The sequence below is a fragment of the Physeter macrocephalus genome, chromosome 18 (genome assembly GCF_002837175.3).
Source record: "Physeter macrocephalus isolate SW-GA chromosome 18, ASM283717v5, whole genome shotgun sequence".
NCBI lineage: Eukaryota > Metazoa > Chordata > Mammalia > Artiodactyla > Physeteridae > Physeter > Physeter macrocephalus.
This window is the reverse complement of record NC_041231.1, coordinates 4,553,671-4,564,030: the sequence shown is the minus strand read 5'-3', so window position 1 is coordinate 4,564,030 and position 10,360 is coordinate 4,553,671. Positions and strand designations below refer to the sequence as shown.

At 62.1% G+C, this 10,360-nt stretch overlaps 1 protein-coding gene across 1 annotated transcript in view; it reads right to left on the bottom strand.

Annotated features, from left to right (window-relative positions):
• The window catches only part of ANO9 (anoctamin 9), a 20,821-nt gene extending 11,660 nt beyond the window's left edge, over nt 1-9,161 (bottom strand). The window contains exons 1-8 of the mRNA XM_028479764.2: nt 9,046-9,161; nt 2,639-2,713; nt 2,404-2,529; nt 2,078-2,223; nt 852-916; nt 665-723; nt 510-583; nt 141-275 (exon numbers count right to left, since the gene is read on the bottom strand). Coding sequence (XP_028335565.1) covers nt 141-275; nt 510-583; nt 665-723; nt 852-916; nt 2,078-2,223; nt 2,404-2,529; nt 2,639-2,713; nt 9,046-9,051 — 686 coding nt within the window. The 5' untranslated portion in view covers nt 9,052-9,161. The remainder of the gene's footprint in view (nt 1-140; nt 276-509; nt 584-664; nt 724-851; nt 917-2,077; nt 2,224-2,403; nt 2,530-2,638; nt 2,714-9,045) is intronic.
• Between the last annotated feature and the right edge of the window lie 1,199 nt (nt 9,162-10,360).

Sequence of the window (10,360 nt, the reverse complement as noted above, 5' to 3'; positions counted from 1 at the left end):
CACCCTCAATCCCTCCCTTTCACGACCCCGCCCTAACCCCGCCCCTTCCATGACCTCCCCCACCCCGGTCCTGCCCCTTCCCTGACCCCGCCCCTTCCCTGACCCCGCCCAGTCCCGTCCCTTGCCTGACTCCGCCCCACCTGATCTGGCTGGCTTCGAAAAGGGCAAACCCGCTCAGGAAGATGATGAGGCCCACCACCGCGGCGGGCACCAGCATGTAGGTGTACCAGCCGAGCCAGGCGAAGTACAGGGCCACCTTCTCACCGAAGTAGTTCCTAGGGGCACAGCCGCCCCGTCAGGGCCACTCCCACCAGGGGTGGCTGTCCAGCGCCAACGCCGGGGTGGGGCATGCCACATGCGGGGGCGGGCAAGGAGCATCTGTACTGAGGGCATCTAAATGTGTGTCTAAATGGGAGCCCGCACAGCAGTTTGCTGGAGGCGTGGGTGTAACCGCGGGGGGCGCAGCCTTCCTGCGGGGGCGCGGGTGTGTCCGCGGGGGGCAGCAGTACCTGATGTCACCAATTGGCTGCTCTTGGAACATGTTTCTCCACCGGGCCCATTTCTTCTTTAGGTCTTCCTCCCCCTGAGCACAGGCGACAGACAGTGAGAGCTTCTTGCCTCAGGTCCTGCCCTCAGGTCCTCCCCCAGCCGGCCCACCCCTCACCTTGTGTAGGGGAAACCCGGCCTCAAAGACCCCATCCTTCACCAAATCCTGGAGCGTGTCTGGTGGTCACAGGGGTTCTCGGGTCAGAAGGGAGTGAGGGGTGAGGGAGGACCCTGCCCCGTTCTCCCCGTGTGGCTGCCCCTCCTGGTGGGCTGCTGCACAGGCCCCCTGCCCATCCAGTCCTTACCACCAGCTGCCATCTTGCTGTTCAGCACAAAGTGGACAATTCGGATTCTGGAACACAAGAGCTGGCTCACTATGGCCCTCTATCTGGCCAGGTCCCAGGCCCCTCTGTGTCCTAGCAGAGCCCCCAGACCACCTGCCCTGACCACCTGACCAGAGCCCAGAATCCAGGACTCATCTGGGAGCCCACCTCCTTAAATCCTCCCAGGGTCTAGCTGTGCCATGGTTCCAAGGTGGGCCTCCCTCAGGGTGGTCTCTCTCTTCCCAGGGCCCCGATGCTCAGCCCTGCAATAGTCTCTCCCAGATCCCTCCCAGACCTCCAATCACCCGTCCCACCTGGAGCCCCCACACGTCGAGAGCACACTCTTTATGTGCATGAATCCTCTTTGCACCCCTGTGAGCCACTTTGCCTATGGGGCGACTGAAGCTCAGAGAGGGTGAGTAATTTGGTCAAGGCCACACAGCCAGGAAGTGGCACATTCGGGCATCTGACTATACAGTCCTGCTCCTCTGGAACATCCTCCTATGAGACACGGCCTCCTGAGTGTCCCAGGGCACTCCCCACAGCCTGCTCCTCTCAGGCCCCATCAAGATGCCTCTATTCATGTGTCCTCCCAAGACCGGCCAGTCCTTCTGTGTTCACAGGAAGCCCCCCTCCACTGCCTCGTATCCAAATTCCAGGAGTATTCTTCGCTAGTCTCCCTGATCGGACCCCAGATGGGTTCAGGGGGCCGGGGCTGGGACCAGGAAGATGGTAGAGGAGGGCTGTGGGGAGGGCAGGTGGGCTGGCTTGGAGGCCTAGAGGCTCGGGGTGGGGAGCAGCAGGCGCTTGGAGAGAGAGGAGGTGTTGGGTGCCTGGGAAGCTGGGGATAGATGTCCAGGGAGGGGCATTTGGTCTGGAGGAAAGAAGTCAGGACGTGAATCCAGGGAGATGACCTCAGAGCCTAGGAGGGACAGCTGGGAGGACCCTCTCAGCCTCTCCAAATTCTGCCCACCCTTTAAGGCTGGTTTCTATTCTGCATCCAGGAGACATAGCCACATGTAACCTTCAAACACTCCAAGAGGTGAGAACTGTCATTTTCCCATATTACAGACATGGAAACCGACTCCCAGACCCTTGCCCCCTGGGCCCTCCTCCCTGGGCCCACTCCTGGGAGCCTTGCTGCCTGTCTGGACCGGCATGTGGGTGGGCAGGGGTCCTTCTGGCCCCACTCTGGGCCAGCCTCTCACCTGGTGGTGGCTGGGATGGAAGTTGGCCTGGCCAGCTCCCCTCTGGGGGCGGTAGCCTCGGGCTCCATGAGAAGTCTGCGGTACCGCTCAAAGACCCGGTTGTCAGCTCGGATCCCAAAGAACACCTTCTCCTGGTCCTCCCTCGCCTGAGGTGGGCAGCATGGGACACTCTCTTCCACATTGGGACCCTCCCCCTTCATGCAAAACCACTGGCCTGGCCCCTCCAAGTCCTGCACGAGGCCTCAGCCCACCTCCCCAGACACCTCCCCGGGAGCCGCCCAGTCCCCGTGACCCCTGCACCCAGGCGAGGCCCTCAGCCCGCCCACCTTGTAGCAGAAGCCCTTCCTCTCGAGCTCTTCCAGGAACTGCTGCTGCCGCTGGACCTGCCTGGGGTTTCTCTGGGTGCAACGATCAGCCACAAGGACATAGTCCCATGGCTCAGAGGCCTCGGTCTAGAAGAAGGAGGTGCGGGGAATGGGGCTGGGGACCAGGGCGGGCCAGGTGCGGGGCATGGGGCAGTAGGTGGGACCAAGCCCAGGAGAGATTCGAGCAGAGACTCACCTCAGTGGTGTTGAGGTCCATCAGCAGGAGGCTGTCCCCTTCGGTCCCCACCAGGGTCCGGAGGCTCTCTTCTCCCTGGGGGTGAAGAGCAGACCGAGGGTGGGGCTCATTGCAGCAGACAAGCACCTCCTGGGCTGGGTGCTCTGGCACCAAAGGGGTAGTTCCGGGTGGGGCTAAGTGCATGCACTGAGGCTACAGCACAAATGGCCAGCAGAGGTTTGTTTGGAAACATATACAAAGAGCTCCCAGAATTCATAAGAAAAGGCAGACAGCCCAGTTTAAAATGGGCCAGAGATGCAAATGTGCACTTCACAAAAGAGGGGCACTCAGAAGGTGAAAACATGGAGCTAGAGAACCATCTGGAAAACGCAGGCCAGGTGACCGAGGAGGCACCACCTTCCACCATTTGGTAGCAGACATTTTACAGTCAGACAGCTCTAAAAACACAGGTGTGGGAGTTCCCTGGCTGTCCAGTGTTTAGGAGGCAGTGCTTTCACAGCCGTGGCCCAGGTTCAATCCCTGGTCGGGGAACTGAGATCCCGAATGCCGCTTGGTGCGCCCCGCCCCCCCAAAAAAAGCCTGGGTGGGACTTCCCTGGTGGTCCAGTGGCTAAAACTCCACGCTCCCAGTGCAGGGGGCCCGGGTCCGATCCCTGCTCCGGGAACTAGATCCCACATGCGTGCCGCAACTAAATCCTACATGCCGCAATGAAGATCCCATCTGCTGCAACTAAGACCCGGAGCGGCCAAAAGAAATAATTAAAAAATAAATATATATTTTTTTAAAAAGCCCGGGTGATCTATAAAAATACTGAATGTAATATAATATTGTAAATCACCTGAAACTAATATAATGTTGTAAATCAACTATACGTCAAAAAAAAAAAAAAAAAAAAAAAAAAAGCCCGGGTGACTCAGCAGAATCCCCATGTGTTGCTGTGGCTCACACATTGGTGCAGGAACTTGGGAAACTAAGTTGACCATCCCAGACACTACACCCCGGGCCAGCCACCTTTGGAGACAGACAAGGATGCTCACAGCAGCATATTTCATATCAGAATTGTGGAAATAACCCAAATTCCCATCGGTAGGCAGATGGAGAAAACACTGTGCTATGACCACACGCAATAGGAACATGAGGGCCGCCACTGCACACAGGGCGTTGGAGACCAATGTGACACGGTACCGAGTTTCCTAAAAGTAAGTCCAGCGAGAACCGTGCGGGAGCGACTGCTGCAGGCACGTCCTGGACAGATGACGGACACGAAAACCAGCGGGCAGAACCTTAAGGAGGAAGCGGATGGTGCCTAGCCCGAGTCTCCCCGATTCTTTGTTAACTGTTGCGGCAGCATTAACAAACCTCACACACCCTTCTGTGCTCCTGTCTCTGGGGGGTGGTGCAGAATCCTCCCTGTTGAGGGTGGGCTGGACTCAGTGACGAATGAAGAAAGCGTGAAAGGGAAAAAGAGTCACCCTACAGAGGAGAAACCTGGCAGACGCCCCCCGCCCAGGTGATGAAGGTCAAGGTCACGGTGATGTAACTGAGAGGTCGGGGACCTTCTGACAGGATGTGATGCGATAGTACGGGATCCCCACCCTAAAGCCCCTAGTCCCATCTCAGCAGAAGACGTCAGAGGCACTTTCACCGGAGCCCGAGTGAGCGGACCCCAGAGGCAGGCGGCCAAGGACTGGGAGGGACGGAGGGACCATCACAGACAGGAGGGGCCGTGGAGACGCGGCGATGATGCCGTGGGGGTCCCGCACGAGCCGGGAACCGGAGAGGACACGCACGGAAAAGCCGGTGACGTGAGTCAAGGCGGCCGTGTCGGGCTCTTCGCTCTGACCAGCGCCCCAGGCGACGGGGCACGGGGGACCCTGCACCGTCTTTGTGACTCTTTAGGAAAACTCACAGACCTGTCAAAACTGCACAAGTGGAGTGGAGGGTTCTGGGATTGGCATCCAGGTTGGCGACGGGGGGCGGTGAGTGGAGGGGGATCTTTAGGCTTCATTTACTCCCAGTGAGCAAACAGCAGGCTCTGAGGGCTTGAGACAAAGTGACCCAGGGCCCCTTCTCTGGAAGAGCCACTGGGCTGAAGCGGGTGGGAGATGCAGGAGGTGGGGGCCCAGGGCCGACAGTCAACGCAGGTCATGCAGGGGGAGCCCTGCGGCCACCGTGAGGGGAAGATGCTGGCTTTGGAGCCGAGCCCAGCGGGTACCAAGGCTGCGTGACCTCAGGCAAGATCCCACACCCCCCAGCCTTGGGGGGCTTGACGCCATGCAGGAAGCACCCTGTAGCCGCAGCACAGGGCTGGCCAGCCTGGGTGCTCGGTGAGAGGGACCCCAGCCGATGTCCCAGATGGCGGCTCCCCAGGGAGCACAGGGGCCCCAGAGGGACAGGGACCCTGCAGCACCCCCGGGATAAGGGTGTGGGGAGCACTCTGCGAGCCGCGTCCGTCGGAGCGCCCTGCCCTGCCCTGGTTTGGGTGCCACCCACCTCACCACGGCCCTCAATGCCCGCACACCACCCACTCACTACCGCCCCCTACCGGCTCACAAGCCTTCCGTCCCCCACTGCACCTCCCCCACCCGGTTTTCTCCGGCCCGCCCACTGCCGGGCCTTTGCCCCTGCTTCCCGCCCCCCCCCCCCACCCCGGCTCCCCCTCCTCTTCCCCAGCTGCATTCCTGCCTCCTCAGGAAAGCCTTACGGGACTGCTCCAGCCAGGTGCACTTGCAGGCTGCCAGCTAAAATACAGGCCACCCAGTCACATTTGAATTTCAGAGAAACAACAGATACTTTTTAGTATAAGAGCGTCCCAATTATTGCATGGGACATACTTATACAAAAAAAATAATTATTGTTTATGTGAAATTCAATTTCCTAGGTCCTGTTTTTTATTTTGTTTTGCTAAATCTGGAACTCGACTCCAACCCCCCACCCGCATACACACCAGGAACTGTTGGGTCCAGGACCAGGCCTGGGTCTGCCCCCTCTCTCTCCCCTCTGTCTCAGTCACAAAAGCTTTTGATTGTCTCAATCAAAAAGAAATGCATCAAATGCAACCACAGAACAGCAGGCTCTAGGGCATCAGACGCTAAGGTCACAGTGAGACGGGGATAGTGCAGACATCGTCTTCGTGGCCCAGTGCCACGGCGCAGCCCCACTCTGGGCACTGAGATCCTGCCGCTGTTGGTCGCGGGGCTCGCCAGGCCCACTGCCCCCACTTTCCTGGAGAGTGGTCACCCCTCCTCTGGCAGCCCCGCCTCCTCCTAACCCCACCCCCCACCGCTACCCTCAGCCCTCAGATCTGCACTCAGGTTTGGGGCCGGAGGAGAAAGCTGCCATTCTCAGTTCTCAGACAGATTTGCAGGGAGGGGGTTGCCCTGGGCTGAGGAGCCTCTGTCTCGGGGAAGAGAGTAAAGTCTCAAGTAGATGGGGACCAGGGACATTTGTGTCACCAGTAGCCGGTTCTGTGACTTGCCCGCCTTAGGGGCTAAGTGTCATGTTGGACAAATTCGTAAGTGAAATGGGTCCTCACGTGCTTGACTTCAGACCCAAGATGAGAGCTCGCCCCATCTCTCCCCAGGCCCGGGACCTCCTGCAGGAGGACCCTTCGAGGGTCCCTGGTGGACAGTCCCACAAAGGCGGAAAGGAGAGACGCCCTCACACGAGCACCGGCCTGAGGCTGAAGAACAGGCAGGGGACCCCGGGGCGGGGAGGGACGGCACAGGGAAGCCACGCTGGCAGGACTCTGGGATCCAGACGGCGGGAGGGAGCCCGGGGAAGACTGCCTACGAGGGACCCGCCAAGACAGCAGCCGGGGGCTGGCCCTCAGGCGGCCCCAGAAATGAGGCTGCTGGACTTGGTGCAGCTCTGGGGTCCCAGACACCCCTCCCTCCCCAGAGACATCACACAGCTTTGGGACATTACCCAGAGCCTCTTGGAAAAGGGGAACTCAACCTTCCCTGGAGGATGGTGTGTGATCCGGACCAGAGGTGTCCTACAGGCACTGACCCCCACCACTGATTCGGGCCACTAGACAGGGAGACACCCCCCACCGAGGGCAAAGGTACATGCACCCCTCAGGGTTGCCCTGGTCCCCCCTGGGCAATGGGCGAGCGGTCACAGGAGCGGCCAGGCCTGAGTCCCCGCTGCCCAGCCCTGGTCTAGCCACCCCACACCCCACAGCCGCAAAGGGACCAGGTCCTGAGCGTCAGCTTCCTGTACACTCTGGGCTCACCAGCCCCATCCCCAGGCCAGCTGGCACATGCAAGGCCCCTCTCTGGGCCGTGGTCACAGCCACAGCCTCCAGCATCAGGCTGTCCATCTGTCCACCTGTCCTCCAGGGAAAGAGGCCTGCACGGACGGGAACCAGGTTCACCTGAAGTCACCCCCACCTCCAGCCAACCAGACTGCTTGGTGCACCCGAAGCGAGGTGTCTGCGGCCCCCGCGTCCCTGTCTATCAGACCCCACCTCCAGGAAGCCACGTGTGCCCAGCAGGCTCCCAATCCCCAGGGCTCCTGCTCCTGCAGGGTTCCTACAGGGGCTACCCTGGCACTCTTGGCCTCGGGGATCCCAGCCCTGCCATGTGCAGACGCCCGGCAAGTCCCTGCACTTGGACGGGGGGCGGGCTCTGGGCACTCGGCTCTCTGTTGTCCTCCCTTCGGCCTTCCAGCCCCCACCCCTGCAGGCCATGCACACAGGGCTTGGTACAGACTGGAGTCCCAGCGGGCTCACCCGCTGGCTCCGCAAGAGGAAACTTCTTAAGACGCTGCAGCTCCCGGGAGACCTTCCCAGCCTTGGGAGCCAGAGCTGGGCGAGTCCGCCCCTGTCTGTCCCTTCCCAGGCCAGCCTCCAGGTCATCGGAGGGGCGAATGCGACTGCCACCCAGCTCCCAGCAGCCCCGGCCCTGCGGGCTACGGGGAGCACCCGTGTGACATCACCCCAGCTGCACGCGGCGCACGTGGGCCTCCCTCACTCTCCACGGCCCGTCTCTCACGCCAGGGGTCACACCACAGGCCTGCCGCGCTGCCCAGCATGAACAAGGAGAGGCCCGCCCTCGCTCGCCCAGCCTCCGACCCCACCCGCCCAGCGGATGCCCCACCTTCTGGCTCTGCTTCCTCATCTTCCCCTCCCAGCCCCCTTCCCCTGGCCGTTCCCCCTCGCATGTGGGTCGAACCCGCACCCCCTGCAGTGGAAGCAAGGCGTCCTGGCCACTGGACCCCGCCGGGGAAGCCCCTGCTTCCTCCTCTTCCTCATCTTCTGAGTCCTGTCATCTGCCTCCCCCTCCCCTCTGCCATCCCTCTGTCTCACGTGTCCGTCATCCACCCCCAGACACAGCTTGCTCTGTGTGCAGCCCTCACGGGGAGTGCACAGTGTAAGTGGACACGGGCCCAGAGAGCAGGTGCCTACTTGGCAGGGGAGCTTGCCCTTGTGGTGTGGACAGGCCCTGAGGGGCAGCGGACCACTGGTGTCCAGGGGCTCGGTGCTACCTCCCAGGGACTCAGTGCTCAGCCCTTCAGCTCTGCAGACGCATAAAGGGCAAAAGAAGGGAGCTCCCGGGAGGTGAGACTGGGGTTAGCAGAAGCCGGACCACAGAGGGCCTCTCAGCAGCTGGGGAGCCGGGACCTCAGCTTCGGGCAGCAGGGAGCCATGGAAGCGGCTGGAACAGGGGAAGGGTGCACTCAGATCCAGCTGGGGCCACAGAGTTCTCCGCTGTGGGCATCAGTCTTTTTCCAAGGGTTGATTCTCTTGCCTCAGTCAAACCAGGGGCTTCCTCCCCACCCACCCTTGCCAGCCCCGCCTCCCTTCCACCCCAGCACACGGCTGGCATGGGAGGAAGGGGCAGCCAGGGGAGCTCGGGGTCAGGCCCGCGTATGCCCACATGCCAGCCTTAGCAGCCGGGGCTCCAGAGCTGGCCCTTCTCTGCCCCCAGAATCAGAATGCAGTACCCCCGGCGGGCTCCCACCCCTGCCTAGGCAGAACCCCCAGGGAGCCAAGGGCCCAGCTGGCCACCCTGGGCCTCCCCAACCCCAGGTCAGCCCACCCTAGAGACCACAGCCCCCTCCCCTCAGGGCACAGCGGCAGGTCTGGGCTCTGCCCCCTGGCTCAGGGCCCAGGGCTGGATATGCCTTCCCCGCCCACTCTGAGAGCCGGGCCGGAGGGACCCAAGAACCCCGGCTCGGGGGCCCAGGGGGTGGACTCGCCCTCCCCGTGTAAGCCCTTCACTCTCGAAGGGCCGCCCTCCTCTGCCCCGCCCCAATCCCAGCCCGCCGGCCTCCCCGCGGCCTGGGCTGGACAGACCCCACCCGCGGCCGCCCCAGGCACCCTCCAGGTGAGGGGCCAGGGCCGGCCGGAGGGGCCTCGGCTCGGACCCGTCCGGGTGGGCGCGGCCTCGGAGCGGACTCACCCGCATGCTGGTGGCGGTGCTGGGCGCCGGGCCCGCGGGGCTCGGAGGGAACCCGAGAGGGGCTGCGAAGCCGCCCAGCGCTTAGCCGACTTCCGTGCGGACTCTCCTCCCTGCCCAGGTCCCTGTGCCGCCCGGCGCCGTCGGGGAGGAGCTAGGGGCCCGCGGGCCAGAAGGCACAGCCCTCCCCGCAGTCCCCCGGGCCTGGGGCACTTTCCTGGGGACGCCGCCTCGCCCCGCCTCGCCCCGCCCCGAGGCTCTCGGCCGCACCTGCAGAGGGGCGTGTCCCCTCCGCCAAGGGGTTAGCCTGGCGTCCGGTAGGCGGAGGGGCTCCCTCTCCAATGACCGCGGCTCCCTGCTCGCCTTCGCTCTTCCTGACCCCAGGACGCAGCTTCCCTAGGCCCTTCCAGAGCACCCAGCCTCTGACCCTTTCCAGGCTAGTGTTGATTCCCTTAGAGGAGAAACTGGGGCCCAGAGGACTGAAGATGAGACAGACCCCAGCAAGAAGCAATCAGCTCCCTGAGCCCCTGCTCTGTGGACCCCAGCTGGGGGAGGGGGAGCCCTTGGGGTCCTGAGGACAGGTGGCTGGCTGGGCTGGGTGGGGAATGAAGGACTGAGAGGGCAGTTCTACCACATCCTGCGGTCCAGGGGGCCAGCAGCTGGAGGAGGCTCTGGGCCACCTGAGAGGGACTGTCCTGCAGGACAGGGAGGTGGGGTATCCAGGCTCTGACAGCTGCTGGGAAGCTGAGGACACAGGGCAGGAGCTCAGGAGGGAAGACAGGCGGAGACACTGAGCAGCATGGGGGCAGCTGGAGGAGAGCAGGGAGCACCCATAGTGTCCCGGGGGCACCCCGATGTCATGGGGGGGCAGGGGGCACCCCGATGTCACGATACAGCATTGTGCAGCCAGGCAACCCTGCAGTGCAGACCCATGGTTGACATGTTTGCTCTAGGTTCCCCCAGGGATAACACGGCCCCACCCACATTTCTGTTTGCGGGACCCCATGACAGGCTGTGACAGCAGCGGGAACTGAACTACGAAGTGGCAGACAAGAGAGTGAACTGGCAGCACAGAACCTGTGCAACTCTGACGGAGCAAATCTGGACAAATGCATTGAGGTTGGTGTGACGGAAAACCCCAAACAGTAGCAGCTTCAACTAGCCTGTTTACTTCTCTCTCCCATAAATGACATCTGGAGGCGGTCCTACCAGACGCCTGGTTATTAACTTGTTGCTCTGTCACTGAAAGCACATGGACCCATCACATAGTTCAAAATGGCTGCTCAAGCTCCAGGCGTCACATCCACATTCCAGGCAG